The sequence below is a fragment of the Odocoileus virginianus genome, chromosome 8 (genome assembly GCF_023699985.2).
Source record: "Odocoileus virginianus isolate 20LAN1187 ecotype Illinois chromosome 8, Ovbor_1.2, whole genome shotgun sequence".
In the NCBI taxonomy this organism is placed as follows: Eukaryota; Metazoa; Chordata; class Mammalia; order Artiodactyla; family Cervidae; genus Odocoileus; species Odocoileus virginianus.
The window spans coordinates 59583929-59606176 of record NC_069681.1 but is presented as its reverse complement, the minus strand read 5'-3'; the positions used below and the strand labels follow the sequence as shown (position 1 = coordinate 59606176).

The 22248-nt window shown below is 38.5% G+C and overlaps 1 protein-coding gene across 2 annotated transcripts in view; it reads left to right on the top strand.

Annotated features, from left to right (window-relative positions):
* The window catches only part of PIBF1 (progesterone immunomodulatory binding factor 1), a 230739-nt gene that overhangs the window by 66325 nt on the left and 142166 nt on the right, over positions 1 to 22248 (top strand). For both annotated transcript variants that reach the window (XM_020902643.2, XM_020902642.2), the window contains exon 10: positions 8558 to 8656. In XM_020902643.2, coding sequence (XP_020758302.2) covers positions 8558 to 8656 — 99 coding nt within the window. The remainder of the gene's footprint in view (positions 1 to 8557; positions 8657 to 22248) is intronic.

The window sequence follows — 22248 nt, the reverse complement described above, 5'->3', positions numbered from 1 at the left end:
ACTGGCAGGAGGGTCCTTTACCACTGAGCCATAGAAGCCACAAAAGCCCATACTTTTGGATAAACTTACATGTTGGAAGTCATCTCTGCCCAAATACACTAGGTTGCATATGAAATATATCTATTTTGTTGTAACAGTTAAATTATTTTGTTGGAGAAATAGTTAAGAACTTAACTCTTAAAGTTTATTGTTTGAATGTTATAATTTAAGTGATATCTTCCAGTTTTTTTTCCATAGAAGTCCTGGTTGATGCCTATTTCTTTAGCATAATCATATTTTTTTTGTTTTTGGCTATGCTGGGTCTTTGCTGTGGTGCCCAGGCTTCTCTTGTTGTGGAGCTTAGACTCTAGAGCATGCAGACACAGTTGTTGCGGCACATGGACTTAGTTGCTCTGTGGCATATGGGATCTTAGTTCCTCATCCAGGGATCGAACCCACATCCTGTGCATTGGCAGGCAGATTCTTAACCACTGGACCATCAGGGAAGTCCCTGGCATAATTATTAACAGCACCTTCTTTCACTCAAAAAGCACCTAAGTTGAAAGGTATATTATTTGAACATGAATGATAATATTAGGCTATTTGCTTTTTTTTTGCATTTTGCATGGAATTGATAAGATTTCTTTTCCCTTTTCTACTACCTTTCCTCTTAATCGACCTCCCACATGCAAATATAGAATGATGGGAAGAGATAAGCATATGTGTATGGAAGATGGAGTTAGTAGGAAGCAACATGAAAGAATTATGAAAAACAGTTTAGGAATCAAATGCTAGCTTTCTAAAAAGCATTTCTAAGGATGAAATATTTGAATTTGTGTAATTTAAAACATTTGCTATAATGTTGGCCACCTTCCAACATCTTTCTCTGTTATTATATTTGATTATATATACTCAGTTTGAACTTTGAAAATTTTAACTCCATTAGCTTGTTCATGCTCTTAATTTTTCAAGTTTGTCTTTTGAAGAACATTTGAGTTCCTGCTATTTGTTCTGTAATTGTATTTCTTTTACATTTTCTAATACATTTAACATTTTCAAGTGGATAGTTTATTAGTTACATGGCAGTTATGGTCTCAGCTGTGACAGGAATCAATCCATCTGGTGTTTCATCAGACCAGTTTGAGTTTGCAAGAACATGGACCATAAACACAAATGTATAATATAGTCACAATTATTCTAAGAATTGTTTTTGACTTAACATATTTTTGCATTAGGAGATAATCATATAATATAAATCTCACAATGACAAGATTTCCCAAAGAGAAGATCTCTGAGACAAGGGTACTCTTCAGAGAGGCGGCCTAGTGTGGTGAAGAGCATGGACCCGAGCACCATACGGTTTGGGTTCGAATTTGGCTCCAGAGTTTATTTACCATGTGACTGTTGTAGGCACATACTTAACTTCTCTGTGTTTCAGTCTTGTCCTTTGTATTATGGAGATAATGATACAACCTTGTGGGGTTGTTGCGAAGGTTAGATGCGTTATTATGAATATGTGTACAGTGCCTGACAGAGTTCCTGGTACAGCATGAGCACTCTATGTTTGCTGTTACTGTTATTGTCAGTGGAAGAATTCCAGTTTCTCTCCCGGACTAAAACATTAAATGTCAATTCATAACATTAAAGGAAGTATCTCTAATCTTTATGTTAAAAGGAATTGTGCTATTTCTTACTGAAGTGTGCAGCTTGTGGCAGGATATGGAAGGCATGGTACCTGATAAGACCGGTTTACACAGAAATCTTACCAGCAGATACCTGTGGGAAGACTCGTTGGTAGAAACTTGAGTTTCAAGCACTTTCTCCCATTCATTTTCTTTTTCTTTTTTTGAGTTAACTTTATTTATTGGTCCTTCAACGGCCAACTGAAATGTCTTTCATTCGCTCATCTGTTCCTCTGGTTAAAAATAAACAACTCCTCTTCTTTGTGGCCATAGAACTTGTTTATGCATTAATATAGCACTAATGATAGTCAGTTTCCCTGGTGGCTCAGCTGGTAAAGAAACCTCCTGTAGTGAAAGAGAGCTGGGTTTGATCCCCGGGTTGGGAAGATCCCTTGGAGAAGGGAACAGCTACCACTCCAGTATTCTGGCCTGGAGAAATCCATGGACTGTATAGTCCGTGGAGTCGCAAAGAGTCGGCCACAACTGAGTGACTTTCACTTCACTTCACTTCAATGATAATTAGTTGGATGATACAGACTTTCTTTCTCTTCCAGTTTTACTGAGATATAATCGACACAGCACTGTATAACGTTAAGGTATATAGCATAATGATTTGACTTTTATACATCATGAAGAGATGACCACATGAAGTTAAGTGAACACCCATCATTTCACATAGATAGAAAATTAAAGAAATGGCATCACCGACTCAATGGACATGAGTTTGAGTAAGCTCCATGAGTTGGTGATGGACAGGAAAGCCTGATGTACTGCAGTCCATGGGGTCGCAAAGAGTCAGACACAACTGAGCAACTGAACTGATGAGAACTCTTAGGATTTATTCTCTTAACTTTTATATGTAACGTACAACAGTGCTAATTATATTTATCATGTTGTACATTACAGAGATGCAAGTTTGATCCCTGGGTTGGGAAAATCCCCTGAAGAAGGGCATGGCAACCCACTCCAGTGTTCTTACCTGGAGAATCCCATGGACAGAGGAGCCTGGCAGATTACAGTCCATGGGATCTCAAAGAGTTGGACATGACTGAAGCAACTTAGCATGTAGGCACATTACTAGTACTTATTTACCTTATAACTGGAAGTTTGTACCATTTGGCCACTTTCATCCAATTTCCCCTCCTCCTACCACTCCCCCTGCCCCAACTCATGTACCCTGATCTTTTTTTTCCTATAAGTTTGTTGGCTTGTTTGTTTCTGTGGTGTAATGACCTATAATACTATGTTAGTTCCTGTTACACAGCTTAGGGATTCCATGCATGCATGCGTGCTTAGTTGCTCAATCATATCCAACTCTTTGCAACCCTGTGTACTATAGCCCACCAGGCTCCTCTGTCCTTGGGATTCTCCAGGCAAGAATGCCAGAGTGGATTGCCATTCCCTTCTCCAGGAGATCTTCCTGACCCAGAGATCAAACCTCAGTCTCCTGTGTTACAGGCGAATTCTTTACAGTCTAAGCCACCAGGGATGCCCATAGTGATTCCATATTTCTATATATTTCAAGTGATCACTATGGTAAATCTAATTATTAGGTTTGCTTTTATTTCTAATGCCCATTTCTGCAGTTTATAGAGACTGGAGCTTTTGTACCTACCAACTAAGCTTTTATGATTAATTAGTACTGTAAATGTATCTACTTGAAATTTTGCAACTGAAATAACTTCTAGGATAAAAAAACTATATAGTATTTGAGAAATGAAAATTGCAACCAGTTTTGGATTACGGTTTACCTGTGTCAGGAATCAAGCCTTCTGGTGTTTTGTCAAACCAGCCAGAGTTTGAAAGAGCGTGGGTCATAAAAACAAGTATATAATATATTCACAATTTTTCTAAGAATTGTTTTTCACTTAACATCTATTTGCATTGAGATAATCATATAATGTAAATCTCATAATGACAGAATAACTAAAATATGTAGATCATTTAGTGATGAAAAATATGTGTGTTTAATATATTCTGAGGATATCATTCTATCTATAAAATTAAAAATTTTGTATCTCAGTTAATTTGATAATAATTGAATATTTTTGAAGGTCTTTGCAATCAAAATGATACCAGAAAATAATGACATGCCATTTTGTGATGTATATTTTAAAAGGTACCTCCACTTAGATAATAGTATGCAGAAGTTATTTTCTATTTAGTAAGAGTTGTCTATACTCCAGTTTTTTTTTAATTATTTTATTTCTGGCTCATAAGCTATTTTACTAATGAATCTCTCTTTGTTGACACTTTCTAAATTTTAAATTTCTTGTTAGCATCACTGTACAAAAGATGACATCAAGCCACTGGCACAACAAATATGACCCCTAAACATTTCTGTCTAATAGTTATTAGATAGATTTATTCAAATTGTGTGGGTTTTCATGGCTCCCTCCTGACATTCTCCATCAGTAATAAAAACCAAATTCTGATATCCAGTCCTGTTCTTTATGGGAGATAGGTGATATAATGTAGAAAATACTCACTTTGGAATAAAACACAGCTGAACTCAAATTATGGCTTTAACACTAAAACTCCTACTTGGACCCAGGGATTTAAACCCTCTAAACAATTTACTCAACCGTAGACTAGAAAATACAACACCAAGGATTTCTAGGGATTAAGTGAACACAATCATTTACATTATATGCCAAATTTACTAATGTTATAGCTCTATTAGAGAAGAGGATTTTTTTAAAAAATTGAATGACTCTGAAAGAAACTTACTGTTGGTATTTTTCTTGATCCAAACGTCTACTGTGATAAAAAACCAAATAGGATTTGATTTTTGAAGGCCCCTATCTGGCTGTATACTGTTCATGAACAGTATGAAAAGGCAAAAAGATAGGACACTGAAAGATGAACTCCCCATGTTGGTAGGTGCACAATATGCTACTAGAGATCAGTGGAGAAAGAACTCCAGAAAGAATGAAGGACAGAGCCAAGGCAAAAACAACACCCAGTTGTGGATGTGACTGGTGATGGAAGCAAGATCCAATGCTGTAAAGAGCAATATTGCATAGGAACCTGGAATGTTAGGTTCATGAATCAAAGCAAATTGGAAGTGGTCAAACAGGAGATGACAAGAGTGAACATCAACATTTTAGGAATCAGCAAACTAAAATGGTCTAGAATGGGTGAATTTAACTCAGATGACCATTATATCTACTACTGTGGGCAGGAATCCCTTAGACGAAATGGAGTAGCTATCATGTCAACAAGAGAATCCACAATGCAGTACTTGGATGCAGTCTCGAAAATGACAGAATAATCTCTGTTCGTTTCCAAGGCAAACCATTCAATATCACGGTAATCCAAGCCTATGCCCCGATCAGTAAGGATGAAGAAGATGAAGTTGAACTGTTCTATGAAGACCTACAAGACCTTTTAGAACTAACACCCAAAAAAGATGTCCTTTTCATTATAGGGGAGTGGAATGCAAAAGTAGGAAGTCAGGAAGCACCTGGAAAAACAGGCAAATTTGGCCTTGGAGTACAGAATGAAGCAGGGCAAAAGGCTAATAGAGTTTTGCCAAGAGAATACACTGGTCATAGCAAACACCCTCTTCCAACAGCACAAGAGATGACTCTACACGTGGACATCACCAAATGGTCAACACTGAAATCAGACTGATTATATTCTTTGCAGCCAAAGATGGAGAAGCAAAAACAAGACCTGGAGCTGACTGTGGCTCAGATCATGAACTCCTTATTGCCAAATTCAGACTGAAATTGAAGAAAGTAGGGAAAACCACTAGACCATTCAGGTATGACCTAAATCAAATCTGTAATGATTATACAGTGGAAGTGAGAAATAGATTTAAGGGACTAGATCTGATAGAGTGTCTGATGAACTATAGATGGAGGTTCGTGACATTACAGGAGACAGGGATCAAGACCATCCCCAAGAAAAAGAAATGCAAAAAAGCAAAATGGCTGTCTGAGGAGACCTTACAAGTAGCTGTGAAAAGAAGAGAAGCAAAATGAAAGGAGAAAAAAAAAAGATATACCCATTTGAATGCAAAGTTCTAAAAATAGCAAGGAGAAATAAGAAAGCTTTCCTCAGTGATCAGTGCAAAAAAATAGAGGAAAACAATAGAATGGGAAAGACTAGAGATCTCTTCAAGAAAATTACAGATACCAAGGGAACATTTCCTACAAAGATGGGCTCAATAAAGGACGAAAATGGTATGGACCTAACAAAAGCAAAAGATATTAAGAAGAAGTGGCAAGAATACACAGAAGAACTGTATAAAAAAGATCTTCATGACCCAGATAATCATGATGGTATGATCACTCAACTAGAGCCAGACATCCTGGAATACAAAGTCAAGTGAGCCTTAGGAAGCATTATGAACAAAGCTAGTGGAGGTGATGGAGTTCCAATTGAACTATTTCACATCCTAAAAGATGATGCTGTGAAAGTGTTGCACTCAATATGCCAGCAAATTTGGAAACCTCAGCAGTGGCCACAGGACTGGAAAAGGTCAGTTTTCATTCCAATCCCAGAGAAAGGCAATCCCAAGGAATGCTCAAACTACCGCACAATTGCACTCATCTCACACGCTAGCAAAGTAATGCTCAAAATTCTCCAAGCCAGGCTTCAGCAATACATGTACCGTGAGCTTCCAGATGTTCAAGCTGGTTTTAGAAAAGGCAGAGGAACCAGAGATCAACTTGCCAACATCCTTTGGATCATTGAAAAAACAAGAGAGTTCCAGAAAAACATCTATTTCTGTTTTATTGACTATGCCAAAGCCTTTGACTGTGTGGATCGCAATAAACTGTGGAAAATTCTGAAAGAGATGGGAATACCAGACCACCTTACCTGCCTCCAGAGAAACCTGTATACAGGTCAGGAAGCAACAGTTAAAACTGGACATGGAACAACAGACTGGTTCCAAATGGGAAAAGGAATATGTCAAGGCTGTATATTGTCACCCTGCTTGTTTAACTTATATGCAGAGTACATCATGAGAAACGCTGGGCTGGATGAAGCACAAGCTGGAACCAAGATTTCCGGGAGAAATATCAATAACCACAGATATGTAAATGACACCACCCTTATGGCAGAAAGTGAAGAAGAGCTAAAGGGCCTCTTGATGACAGTGAAAGAGGAGAGTAAAAAAGTTGGCTTAAAGCTCGACATTCAGAAAACTAAGATCATGGCATCTGGTCCCATCACTTCATTGCCACTAGATGGGGAAACAGTGGAAACAGTGGCAGACTTTATTTTTTTGAGCTCCAAAATCACAGCAGATGGTGACTGCAGCCATGAAATTAAAAGACGCTTACTCCTTGGAAGAAAAGTTATACCAACCTAGACAGCATATTAAAAAGCAGAGACATTCCTTTGCCAACAAAGGTCCGTCTAGTCAAGGCTACGGTTTTTCCAATAATCATGTATGGATGTGAGAGTTGCACCATAAAGAAAGCTGAACACTGAAGAACTGATGCTTTTGAACTGTGGTGTTGAAGAAGACTCTTGAGAGTCCTTTGGACTGCAAGGACATCCAACCAGTCCATCCTGAAGGAAATCAGTCCTTAATCTGAATTTCAGGAAGGATTGATGATGAAGCTGAAACTCCCATACCTTGGCTACCTGATGCAAAGAAGTGACTCATATGAAAAGACCCTGATGCTGGGAAAGACTGAGAGCAGGAGGAGAAGGGAACAACAGAGGATGAGATGGTTGGATAGCATCAACGACTCGATGGACATGAGTGTGTGTAGGCTATGGGAGTTGGTGATGGAGGGAATCCTGGCGTGCTGCAGTCGATGGGGTCGCAGAGTTGGGCATGAATGAGCAACTGAAGTGACTGAACTGATCTGGTTGTATCACTCCTAATTTCTCACTGTTGTTATCTTCCACCTTTTGGACATTCCCCTTAACTGTCACTCAGTGTATCTTTTTGTCAATTTCACTTCCTGTTATCATTGGCACTGTAAGTGAGTGACTAATACTGTGGCCTCATACTTCCTTGAGCCCTGCATGAACATTGACCTTCATCTCAGCTCTGCTTCATTTAGCTATTCTTATGTCACACCCTCCATTTTATGAACTAAAATTCCAAGGCTGAAGGCACTACTCTACCTCTGAATCACCATCCTTTGACAGCAGTTTCTGGTCTTCCGTCCTGCCTGCACAACCACTTCTAGGTAATCTTTGGGTTATCTTATCAGGACCTCAAGTCCTTTGTCCCTTGCCTTCTAATCTCAGTCCTGCCGTGTTCTCTTCCTTTCCTCTCCAAGTGAGACCCAGGATCCATCAGTTCATCAGTTCTCTTGCTCATATACCAAACTTCATTTCCATTTGGATTTTTTTAATCTCTATATCATATCTCTATATCTACATCTCTCACTGTGAAATTGTATTTTATATTTACTAGCTTCTCAAAACCTCAGCTTTCTTGTGGATAATATCTTGGTAGTTATACCTACCTCATTACATTATGCAGAGAAGGCACTATCACGCTACTCCAGTACTCTTGCCTGGAAAATCCCATGGACAGAGGAGCCTGGTAGGCTGCTGTCCATGGGTTCACTAAGAGGCGGACACAACTGAAGTGACCTAGCAGCAGCAGCAGCGTTACATTATGGCAGGGTTAAATGAGTTGCTATATATACAAACCAGCCAGCCTGTCTTCAACCATGTTGAGAAAAATTGTGGCGAAAGGTAGCATGACACTTAAAGATTAGAGCTTATTTGTACCTGTGCCGCTGTGTGCTGTTAGAGAAACTCACCAAGCCAGGTGTATTCATGTTACTTGCACTGTGGATCACCCAACCCCTAGGGCATCCCTAAGATTATCAGTTAGTCCGACTCCATTTATGAGTCTTTAGACGATGGATACTGTGTGTTTGAAATAACTGAAATATATATTTAAATTTTAGAAACCTCCGAGAAGCAAGGGATAATGCTGTGGCTGAAAAGGACCGAGCAGTGATGGCTGAAAAGAATGCTCTAGAAAAACATGATCAGCTCTTAGACAGGTAAGCATCCTGAAAACAGAGGCATTGAAACTTTGATTTTTGTTCCTATTACTCTTTCTTTTAGAATATATCTTTTTAATAGAAGCTTAATTTTCATTTAAGTATTATGTACATGTAATAATTTACATATGTGATCATTGTATACATTGAAACAAGACAGAGAACAGTGTAGTCACCCTAAGGAGTTTCCTTATGTCCCTTTGGTCAGTCTCAGCCGCCACCCATCAGGAGCTGAACACTTTGTGATTTCTCTCACCATAGTTTAGTTTTGTTCTTCATGAACTGAAAAGAAATGGAATTGTGCAGTGTGTACCCTTTTATGTCCGTGTTCTTTCACTCAACATTATATGTTTTCATCCATTTTATGTTATTCCTGTAGTTCATTTCTTAACTTGCTGGGCATGAATATACACAAGTTTGTTTATTCATTCACCTCTCAGTGGACGTTTGTTTTTTTTCCCCATGAAAAAAATGAATGTTTGTATACAAGTCTTTTTGTGGGTGTATGTTTCTGTTTCTCTCGTATAAACACCTAAGAGTGAAATTGCTAATCATCAGTAGATGATTGTTTTACCATGAAAGACTTGGAAGTTGAAATAACTCCTTGACCCATGGACTATAGAATCAGTTATGTGTTAGCAGATATGAAAACAGCATTCATGTCATTGTGCATCTGTCATTAGAACTGTTGGTTAACTAAATACATTGTCATTGAGTAGTAATATTTTGAAAAGGTTTTTTTTTTTTTTTTCCAAGCAGTCATTCTCAGCAGTAGGCTTAAAATATTCAGTGAGCCTTGTTATAAACAGATCAGGGTCCTCCAGACTCTGCTGTTCCACTTATAGAGTACAAGTAGAGTAGATTTAGCACAATTCTTAGACCACCTAGGATTTTCAGAACAGTAAATGAGTATTATTATCACCTTAAAGTCGACAGCTTCATTAGCCCCTAACAAGAGAGTCAGATTGTTCTTTGAAACTTTGAAACTAGGCATTGACTTCTCCTCTCTAGCTATGAAGGTCATAGGTGGCATCTTCTTCCAATAGAAAGCTATTCCATCTACACTGATAATCTATGTTTAGTGTAGCCACTTTCATTAATTATCTTAGCTAGATCATCTGGATAACTTGCTACGGCTTTTGCATCATCACTTGCTGGTTTGCCTTTCACTTTTATGTTATGGAGATGACTTCTTTCCTTAAATTTCATGATCCCGTGAACCAGCCTCTTCAAGCTTCAGACTTTTCTTCTGCAGCTTCCTTACCTCTCTCAGCTTTCCAAAAATCAGAGACTTAAGGCCTTGCTCTGTACTAGGCTTTGGCTTAAGGGAACATGGTGGCTGGTTTGATCATCTCTCTAGACCACTAAAACTTGCTTCATATCAGCAGTAAGCCTGTTTTACTTTCTTATCATTTTTGTGTTCACTGGAGACACACTTTTAATTTCCTTCCAAGAACTTTTCCTTTATATCCGCAACTTGGCTAACTCTTCCGCACAAGAGGCCTAACTTTCTGCCTATATCAACTTTCAACCTATATAAATTTTCAATGTGCCTCTAAGCATAATCATTTCTAGCTTTTGATTTAAAATGAGAAATGTGTGCCTCTTCCTTTCACTTGAACACTTTGGAGGCCATTGTAGGGGTAATTTCAGTATCGTTGTGTCTCAGGGAATAGGGAGGCCCAAGGAGAGGGAGAGAGCCTGAGAAGATAGGCAGAGAGTCTGTGAGTGACTTTAAGTACTAAGCTGTGCAGTCTGTATGCCATCCTGTTGAATAACATGATCAGAGTCCCCAGTTCTAGAATAACTACCCTGGAAGAATGAGTGATGAAAGTAGTACTAAGCTAATAACAGGAAGATAGTTCAGAGAATATTATAAATAGTTTGTTATCTTATATAGGCAAGATTTCTGGAGCCCCCAAACAATTACAGTAGTAACAAAAAATCACTGATCCCAGATCACTATAATAAATATAATAATAATAAGTTTAAAATATTATGAGAAATTTCCAAAATGTGACACCAATATGAAAGTAAGCAGATACTGGAAAAATGGCACTGGTGTACTTGCTTGGTGCCCCAAACCTTCAGTTTGTAAGAGGAAACAAAAAAGTTCAGCATGTGCAAAGCTCAATAAAATGAAAGTGCATTAAAAGGAGATATTAAATAGTGGGACTGTATGTAACCTTGTTCTGTATGAACTGTATGAACCTTGTTCATAATTTTCCAGGTCTCCTGTAAATGTGTTATCATACCTCCATAATTTAAAAAATAAAAATATATAAAAAAGGAGATATTAATATTTCTGTATCAGCTTAGAATAAAATACAAAGACAACTTGGAAGATTTTCATATGGAGATACTATTCTATGGTAATAGAAGTTATATCTAGAATGTGATCAGGAATTATCTTGTTTATAGAATCACCCTGGGTCTGGGCACCCAAGCTCTAAACCAAAGGTCTTAAGAGGAAATTGACCAAACCTACTCAAAAGATTAGAAAACATCCTGTTAGTGCCCAGATTATAACCGTCTACAAATATTTGAAGGGTACTCTTCTTACTTGGTAAGGTCTAAAGTAGTAGAATTGGAACAACTGAGTAGGCATTACAAAAAAGAGTCAAGATAAGCTCTCTGATGAAAGTGAAAGTGAAAGTCTCTCAGCCGTGTCCGACTCTTTGTGACCCCATAGACTATACAGTCCTGGAATTCTCCAGGCCAGAATACTGGAGTGGGTAGCCTTTCCCTTCTCCAGGGGACCTTCCCAACCCAGGGATCGAACCCAGGTCTCCCGCATTGCAGGCAGATTCTTTACCAGTTGAGCTGCCACGGAAGCCCAAGAATACTGGAATGGGCAGCCTATCCCTTCTCTAGCAAATCTTCCTGATCCTGGAATCGAACCAGGGTCTCCTGCATTGCAGGCAGATTCTTTACCAACTGAGCTACCAGGGAAGCCCAAGCTTTCTGACAGGGCTTTTCAAAATGTCTTGGCATTGAGTGTGTTCTCCATCAGCAGAAATGTGCAGGCATCAACTGGCTAAGCATTCAGTAGGATTGTGTTTATAAGGATTGAAGTATCAAGTGGGTAGCTTGATGATTTTAAAGTCTCTCTCTCTCTCTCTCTCTCTCTCTCCCTCCTTTTCTAAGTATGTATTTATTGATTTGGCTGCATCAGGTCTTAGTTTTGGCACAGGATTTTTTCACTGAGGCACATGGACTCTGTAGTTGCAGTGTGCAGGCTTAGTTGCTTAGCAACACGTGGGATCTTAGTTTATTGACCAGGGATCAAACCCATGTCCTCTGCATTGCAGGGTAGATTCTTAACCACTGGGCCACCAGGAAAGTCCCTGAAGTCCATTTTAATCCTGAAATTATCTGTAACAACAGCTCGAAAGAGTTAATACACTGATTAAGTTACCATGTAGAAGAAATGGTGAACCCAAGCTATTTTTGTATCTTATAAATCTCCATAGTTCACTTTTCCTGTTTTTTTTTTAAATAAAAACCTAGTGTTTAACACAATATTTGAAAAAGATACTCTCTCTATATATATTTAAATATCCACTGAAGTTCTTTTGAGTATAGTTGGCCTCGGAATATTTTGGGAGTATCATGTATATGTTTTGTATATGTTGAAACCCCAGGAAAAATATTTGTTTTATTTTTCAGAGGTTGAGTTTTTACTCTGGCTTCCTTTGTGTCAAAATCAGAATAAACAAATGTGTTTCATTCTTTACATGCACTGTGATTTCCCTGAATTGTGCTTAAGTAAAGCCTGAGACATGTCTATACACAATTTTCTAGTCAAGTATAACTAATCGCAACTTTTTTATTTTGTTGAAAGTTTTACTTTATCAAATGCTTCATTTAATGATTAAACAACCTGTGTTATTATAAAGAGAAATGTAAGGAAGTGGTATGCCACTTTCAAACATGAATGAAAAAGGCTTTTTGCTCAAGACTTTAATTTTCTACAAAAACAAATCGGACTTTTCTCAGGCATAGAAAAGACCTGTATATGTCCCAATTCAAGTTAAATAATTTATTTAATAAGTAACAAATGCCCAGCTTTCATGAGCAGGAATAGTTATTTACCTCTCCTTCTGTTGCTTTGAATCTCTGTAAGCACCATGAGGACTCTTTCTGCCCCAAGGGGAAAATTTTAAACTCAATCAGTGTGAACAGAATAAATTTGAATACACTGTTAACATCTGTGGGATCCTACAGGAGAGGCCTGTGTTTGAATCTTAGCTTAAGTTTATAATCCAGCTGCTGCTGCCAAGTCACTTCGGTTGTGTCCGACTCTGTGCGACCCCATAGACAGCAGCCCACCAGGCTCCCCCATCCCTGGGATTCTCCAGGCAAGAACACTGGAGTGGGTTGCCATTTCTGTCTCCAGTGCGTGAAAGTGAGGTCACTCAGTCGTGTCTGTCTCTTAGTGATCCCATAGACGGCCGCCAACCAGGCTCCCCATCCCTGGGATTTTCCAGGCAAGAGTACTGCAGTGGGTTGCCAGTGCCTTCTCCAGAGTTAATTTTAATAGTCTTTCTTTTTCAGTTATAATTATTTTAGTTTTTTTTTAGCTATGGTTTGATGTATTTGGATTTTTTTTTTTCAGTTTGTAGGTATTGTTAAATTAATATTACTTGACATTATGATTTCAATCCCTACAACTTCTCTGGTGATAGTAGAATTTTGTCCTTATTTTTTACTTATAGATGACAGAAGATAAGAGAGAATAGGAGATCTAGTGAGTAGATTAAGAGAGTCATATGTTATATTGGGCTAATTTAAAGCTTGATATAGCAGCCAGCTGTCCTAAATTTCCATTCAGTGCTTTATCCCCAAGAGTAGAACAGTTTTGACATGCCTTTATTCTGCCTGTTGTCGTATTCTTATATTGTTTTATCTTTGTTTGTTTTTTAATCTTGCCTTGCTCCTTCAGCAGGCACACAAATGTTAGTGTCATTTGAGATGGGATAAAGGATGTTGACATTTGAAATAAAAATTATACTGTGTTTAAACTTTGTTTACTTAATAAATTCTGTGGTAATTTTATTCACATTATCCTTAGTTTTCACGGTTACATAGTATAAGTCACATCATAATTGTTATTTGAATGCAGAAATTCTTGATTCTCAATCCCTATATATTAAGTTACTCTTTTGACATATTTCTGTATGAAAGAAAGAATATATAATAAATTCATGCTTCTTAAACAATTTTTAGTATTTTTTCTTTGAGAATTTGCAAAGTGCTCTCTTTAACTGTAAGCTACTCTGATGATTTTTCAGAGTTTATAAAATTATGTTTAATTACTTGAGTTCTCTTATTTTTTGAAATGTTCTGTTTGCCCATTGGTTTGTTTCATTTATATTGAAACAGTCAAGCTCCATGTTCTCACTTTTCTTTCGGCTTTTAAGCTGCTGTTCCATCTGACATATATTTGGCCACTTGTATAGGATATTCTAAACTGGTTTCATTACATCCTAAGTTACCACAAGTGACTATTCCTTTCCTAGTAAAGGCTTTGGAATTAGTAGTATAGAATGTCATGTACATGAAAGCATTAAGAAATTTATTGCTGAGATGAAAACTATTTCTTCCTTCTTGGTCTAGACACAAGGCTTTGAAAAGACCTGATGAGAAACACCCATATTCAGATCACAGTGTATGGATTTTGTTTTATCCACCTCTCATCTATCTTTCTTTTTCTTTATAAAGTATTGGTCTGATCTGAAATTCCTTGTCCCACCAGAAACAATGGCCCAGGGGGTCCTGTAGCCACTCATGGATACTTTGTTGCTTATAATTGGGCTTAAAGGGTACTACAGGTTCTAAAGTGATATACCTATTCTCCTCCTCAAAAGAGTACATCTTGAGTATTTTCGTGCAGCGAGTCAAAACACACACATGCACAAAACAATTAGATATTGTTTTCTGTCGGTCTGTTTTTTCTCGAAGAATTACTGGGTGGCTTCTGTAGCCAAAAAACAGAAAAAACTGCATCAGGAAAATTAATGATGGGTGCCAGTATTGTTAGTCTGTGGGACAGAACATCTTTATACAGTAATAGACTAGAGTTATCAGCATATCTTGTGTAAATGGAACAATTGATATAGAGAAAGCTGTTTCCATTCCTGGCAGCATAAACCTCTTCTCTTCTTAAGCCAGAATAACTTTCAATGGATATCACTCTCAGAGGATCAATTCACTGTTGATGTTATCAAATCAAAACTGGGCTTTAGCATTCTATCTTAGTCCTTATTCTTTTTTAACTTATTTCAAATTTCGTTTGTGCACAAAAGCTACAAGAATGATGCAAAGAACTCGTCTGGGTCTTTCATCTAGATACGCCCCTTTCTAGCATTTAACTACATTTGTTTTATTATTCTTATTCTCTGTCTCTCTCCTCTTTCTCTCCCTTCTTCCCCCACACATAATTTTTTTTCTGCATAGTTTAATGCATCATATACTTTTACATCTTCACAGTTTATTTTCTAAGAATAAGAATATTCTTTTATACAACCACAGGACACTTGTCAAGTTCAGGATAACATTGATAATAACAGCTTTATTCATTTTTGTCATTGTCCCAATAATGTCCTTTTATAACAGTTTTTTTTCTGGCCCAACATCCCATCCAAAATTATGCTCTTCTTTTAGTTATCATGCCTCTTCAGTCTCCTTTAATCTGAAACAGTTAATTTTTTTTCTTTTCTATTTTGTTTTCATGACTTTTGATTATTTTTATTGATATGTTGGATCACATGCATATGTATGTCTCTTCTTTCTGGAATCTCTTCTGCTCAGCTTTTAACTGTCACTTTAGGGAATGACCTAAAGTGCTTTGAAACTCAAACCATATCTTTTCTTACATTTTGTAAACTGTATTTCCAGCTATGTGATTGACATTTTTACCTCGATGTTTTTCTGGGACTTGAAACTCAGTATTTCTGAAACAAACTCAGCTTCCGCCCACATTCACCCTTCCCAAAACAAAAAGTGGCTTTAGCTGACCTCACATCAATAAACTATACCACCATGCTTAAGTCATTTATTTCTGTTTGACCTTCCAGAATAATACTCCTTTTCCCTTGTTCCTCTGTGTAATCTTGCTAAATTTCATAGCTTCTAAAACCCCTGTCATATCTGTCTAATCCTCTGCATTCCTGCCGCCATCCTCCTGGGTCAGCTTCTCGTTGCTTCTTGACTGGTGTCATGTTGTAATTGTGTACAGTAGCCTCTTAATTGATTGCTCCATCTCTCCCCCTCAGTCAGTCCTCTTGCCCAGACCTGTTTCTCCTCCCATAGTTCTGCATTCTGACTAATGTCGTTATTTGCCCAGGCACTTGAACAAGAGAGCTGGTGGTTCACATCTACTTTTTTTTCCCTCACTCCTCTTCCCTTTATTCAACCAAGAAGTGTTTATTGACAACTACCATGGGCCATTTTTTGCTGTGCTGGATGTTGATGTACATGAATAAATCAGTAAAGGGAGATTGCCCCTACTGAGAGTCAATTGAGGGAGACAGAAAATAATCAAATAGATGCATAATTATAATTATGTGTTTCGATGATTGCTCTGAACTAGATTGGAGGAGGAGTAATGGCTCAGGCAGGGTATGTCGTGATAGGATGGTCCAGAAGGGCCTCTCTGAACACTTAAACTAAACAAATGTCATGTTATTTCTAATTTCTAAACATATCTAATCATGTCCCTCCTCTTAAACCCAGGTGCCGCTGCTTTATTCAAATCTTTCTTTTCTCTTGCCCAAACTATTTACAATAGCCTCTGAACCATCTTGCCACTTTCAGTTTAGCCCTATTTTCATCACTCATTCTTCGAGACTAATGTTCTAAAACTGAGAGCTCTAATCATGTCATTCAGAAGAATGGCATCCAGACTGCACACAACTTAGCATTTAAAGTTATTCACAGATTTCCTGCCTGTCTTCCCAGTTGCAGATCTTTCTTTTGTTTCTCCCCTTATACTCAGGACTAATTGATCTTTTCAGGTTTTGCAAGAGTGTGGTGCTTCTTCGCTCACCCTTTTATATGTATTCTTTGCTAAGAATGACCTTTTCTTTCCCTTTTCTCATGTATCTTACCTTTCACGTGGCAGATAGATGCACATTCATGAGGTAAGACTGAAATCACTGATCTTGTCTTCCATGCATGCCTTAAGTTCCTGTCAGAAATATTGACATCTCTTTTCTCTATTTCCTAGCATTATAATTGTGTGTTTAGTTTACAAATCTTTCCCTCTGAAGTGTTGGGGTTTTTTTTGAGGTCAGAGGTTTTTCTCATCCATATCTTTGCCTCTCTAGTGAGATAAGGTCTCCATTCAGTGTCTTTGATATAATATTTATCAATTTCAATTGATCAGAGCTTACCATGTTCCTTTTGACTCTTTCCATCATGAAGGCAGTTTGAATGCTGAAAAGAGTGTCCCAGACTTGATTTTACTGTATCAGTGGTTCTCAAATCTAGATGAATTTCAGTTACCTGGAGAGACTTTTTTGTTTTGTTTTGGAAGACTTTTTTTTTTTGCCTCCCTCTACTTCATAGAGGGTCCCTAGGAATTTGGACTTCCTACAAAGCTCCCCAAATGATCCTGAGCTATTCATTCCTCAGATAACGTGTTTGGGAAACACTACAACAGTATCTATCACTGTGCCCTTCTTGGTGCCTTAATTAACCAGTAATCTCAAAGAAAATATAAGCTTTTTCTCTAAGGCTAATGCCCTTGGTACCCTGAGATTTGAAAGAACTTTGTAACTGCTGTTTGTCTTACTCAAACTGTTATCAGACCAAGTTCCAGAAGATGGGAAATAAGCAAATGTCACTATGCTCTAAAGACAGAAGAGGAAAGATTCCAGTACTATATGCATCAGTAAACTTAAATGTAGCCCACCGTGAACATTCTAAAACAGTTTATTAAGCAGATAGTAAGCATTTATAAATGGAAATGGTGAAAACTGGAAGTTATCATAAGTTAATTATCAAGCCTTGGCAGACAACTTCTACTTTCTGTGTTGTTGTGTTTTGTTTTTTGTGTTTTTTTTTTTTGAGGGATTTACTAGAACTTCTAGAGAAGAATGCCAATGATAGAAGTGTTAGGTAGGTAGAATAGGGGAAAGGAGTCCAAAATGGCAGTGGTTAAAAGACAAGGAAGACAAGGAAGGGAAAAGCCTGCAAAAATAGAACAGAGGAGGGTCCGAGGACCAGAGTGAGGACTTCAGGTAGAACAGCGCTCCTGCCTAAGCCCAATTTGCATAGCGCAGGCCAGGGGAAGAAAAAACACATTTAAAAAGAGGAGCCAAAGAGGTCTCTCTCTCTCTCTCCCCTGCACACTGGGGCGTTCTTCTTTTCGCGTCTTTGGATCAACGTGCCCTCACGCCTTGAAGATGGATTGGCCTGCTATCTTCTAAATAAAATAGAGCTGTAACAGTGAGCTGTAACACTGATTTGTCTAAGAGCTATGACACAGTCCATTCGAGACCTGAGAGCTATAAAATGGTCTGTTCAAGACCCGAAAGCTGTGACACGCTGAAGTAGCTTTAATGTCCGTCACTCCAAATCTTTGGAGTCAAAGAACCAAGGAGCATACACTCGCCTGACAGAAGATATCTCAGTTCCAGCAAAGCTTTTTATTAAAATTAAGAACATCTTGGTAGATACATGGGAAATGGGAAGTTAATGACACTATAAATAAATGATGAATTGAAAGCAATTTAAATATGTTTCAGAGAATGTTGCTTAGCACATCAACCTAGAAAGACATCACTGATTAAATGTTTTAGACTTTTTACTTAATTCTTAACCAGTCATTGGTGATTGGTTAAACCTAGATTTCATAGTGAACCCAGTGGGTAATTCTCTTCAAATTTCAGACTTAAAACACACTTTCATACATTTAGCAAATTGAGTACCTTGTACCTATCACATAACCCACTTTGATGTCCCTCCTTCCATTCTCGGTGGTAAGTTAGCCAGTATTGCATAAAATCATAGGCTAGGCAACTCTGACCTATGGTTTAAAGAAAAAATTGTCCTTAAGGGAACTCGAAAGTGTTAAACTGATGGAGGATTTCTAAAAATGAAGATTTTATAAGAGCATTTTTATGGTATTCTCCATGTGTATATTAAATGAGTAAAATAAAATGAAAAACTCCCATCTCCATTGGAAACTAAGAATTATGGTATCACAAATTTCAGAGAATTTTGGTCAGAGACAGTGTAATGAGAGAGCTCTAGGATTCAGCAGAAGGAGTACAGTGGGGTGGATGGTTTGTAGAGGAAATTCTTAACCACTTCTAGCACTCTCAAATAGAACTTTCTATTGTAATGAAGATATTCTTTATCTGCCCCGACCTCCCATACAGTAGCCACTAGCCACACAGGGCATTTGAAGTTTGTTAGTGTGGCTGAGAAACTGAGTGTCTTTTATTATTTTAATTAATTTAAATTAGCTACTTGTGACTTTAGGCTGTTGTATTAGACAGCTTAGCCCTAAAGTGAAGGGGTGAAGGCTGGCAATTACAAGCTCTTCCTTCATCAAATATCTGCAGGAATGCCAGGCTAGGAGGGAGCTTATTTAGCTGTACTCTATCTTATTTTCTTTTGGTGTAATTTAGATTCCCAACCAAGAGTGATGGGTTCGATTAAAGCAAATAAATGTGCAGAAAAAAATGCTTTTCCATAGGTTGAATAGGGTTGTCTAAAATCTGAGGGTTCTGATGAAATTTTTAGTCTGAACTGACTTTTTTCCAACATGACTAACTCTTCTAGAAAGAGAGAAATGAGTACAAAATATGAGAAACAAGGCAAGGAGTATAAACGTACAATCTCAGCTTTCTCCTCTTCTTTAAGCAAGGAAGTTGCTGATCAGATAATATCTTCCTAGTTCTCCAATTCATTGGATAATGGAGCAATACAAATAATGTCTTGTTAAACAGAAAAGGGACAAAATGAAGGCTTGGTTAGAACTGCCTTCATTCAAAGATTATTAAGGGTGATTTGGGAAAGGGAAGGGTTTCACAGAAGACAGGAAGGGGATGTCTGTAAATGTTTTTAGATGGAAGGAGACAGCAGGAGTACTATGAAAGCTGTAGAAGATAAAGAGAACATTTTAAAAGATCTAGGACTATAAAAAGATTTTTTTTATTATTAACTATTCACAACTTAAAATATTTAAGAAAGCACAGACCTCTTTGAAACCAAAGATATTACAGAAGATAAGATGGAAAGAAGCTGGCAACGTTAAAGAAACAAATTATCTAGAAATATGATGCACTCCCTTAAGATGGCAAAATAGAAGGACATGCACTCACCTTCTCCTGTGAGAGCCCCAAAATTACTCGCTGTTGAACAACCGTCAACAGGAGAATGTTGGATCCCACCAAAATAAGATACCAAATAAGATACCAATAAGATACCAATAAGATACCAAAGATACCACGTCCAAAGGAAAGGAAAAGCCCCAGCAAGATGGTAGGAGGGGCGAAATCGCATTTAAAATCAAACCCCATACCCACCTGAGATGCTCGGAGGGCTCAAACAAACCTTGTGCACACCAGGACCCAGAGACCCCACAGAGACGGAGCCAGAACTGTGTTTGAGTGTCTCCTGTGAAGGTGTGGGTCAGCAGTGGACTGCTGCAGGGGCAGGGACTCTGGGTGCATTAGACCTGGGTATGGCATGAGCCTTCTTGGAGGAGGTTGCCATTAACCCCACCATAGTACTTCCAGAACTTATGCAGGACTGGGATACAGACTCTTGGAGGGCACAAACAAAACCTTGTGTGCACCAGGACCAGGAGTAACGAGCAGGACCCCACAAGAGACTGACCCAGACATACCCTTGAGTGTCCAGGAGTCTCCAGGGGAGCGGTGGGTTGAAGGTGGCTGCGGGGTTGGGTGTACTGAGCGCAGCAGTGTCTGCAGGGACCTTTAGAAGGAGGTCACCATTATCTTCATTACCTCCACCATAGTTTGACCTCAGGTCAAACAACAGGGAGGGAGCACAGCCCCACCCATCAACAGAAAATTGGATTAATGGTTTACTGAGCATGTGTTAGTGTTAGTCACTCAGTCATGCCCGACTCTTTGCGACCCCATGTACTGCAGCCCACCAGGCTCCTCTGTCCATGAGATTTTCCAGGCAAGGATACTGGAGTGGGTTGCCATTTCCTTCTCCAGGGGATCTTCCCAACCCAGGGATCAAACCCAGGTCTCCTGCACTGCAGGCAGATTCTTTACCAAGTGAGTTACAAGGGAAGCCCCTTACTGAGCATGGCCCTGCCCATTTGAACAAGACCCAGTTTACCCCTCAGTGAGTCTCTCCCATCAGGAAACTTCCATAAGCTTTTTATCCTTCTCCATCAGAGGGCAGACAGGATGAAAAACACAATCACAAAAAACTAACCAATCTGATTACATGGACCACAGCCTTGTCTAACTCAATAAAACTATGAGCTATGCCATGTAGGATTACCTAAGACAGACGGGTCATGATGTAGAGTTCTGGCAAAATGTGGTCCACTGGAGAAGGGAATGGCAAACCACTTCAGTATTCCTGTCTTGAGAACCCCATGAACAGTATGAAAAGGCAAAAAGATAGGACACTGAAAGATGAACTCCCTGGGTTGGTAGGTGCCCAATATGCTACTGGAGATCAGTGGAGAAATAACTCCAGAAAAAAGAAGAGACAGAGCCAAAGCAAAAGCAACACCCAGTTGAGGATGTGACTGGTGATGGAAGTAAAATCCAATGCTGTAAAGAGCAATATTGCATAGGAATCTGGAATGTTAGGTTCATGAATTAAGGCAAATTGGAAGTGGTCAAACAGGAGATGACAAGAGTGAACATCAATATTTTAGGAATCAGCAAACTAAAATGGACTGGAATGGGTAAATTCAGCTCAGATTACCATTGTATCTACTGCTATGGGCAAGAATCCCTTAGAAGAAATGGAATAGCCATCATAGTCAACAAGAGAGTCCAAAATGCAGTACTTGGATGCAATCTCGATAACCACAGAATGATCTCTGATCGTTTCCAAGGCAGATCATTCAATATCACAGTAATCCAAGTCTATGCCCCAACCAGTAATGCTGAAGAAGATGAAGTTGAACGATTCTATGAAGACCTACAAGACCTTCTAGAACTAACACCCAAAAAAGATGTCCTTTTCATTATAGGGGACTGGAATGCAAAAGTAGGAAGTTAAGAGATACCTGGAGTAACAGGCAAATTTGGCCTTGGAGTACAAAATGAAGCAAGTCAAAGGCTAATAGAGTTTTGCCAAGAGAACGCATTGGTCATAGCAAACACTCTCTTCCAACAATACAAGAGAAGACTCTACACGTGGACATAACTAGATGGTCAATACCGAAATCAGACTAATTATATTCTTTGCAGCCAAAGATGGAGAAGCTCTATACAGTCAGCAAAAACAAGACCAGGGGCTGACAATGGCTCAGATCATGAACTCCTTATTGCCAAATTCAGACATAAGTTGAAGAAAGTAGGGAAAATCATTAGACCATTCAGGTATGATGTAAATCAAATCCCGAACGATTATACAGT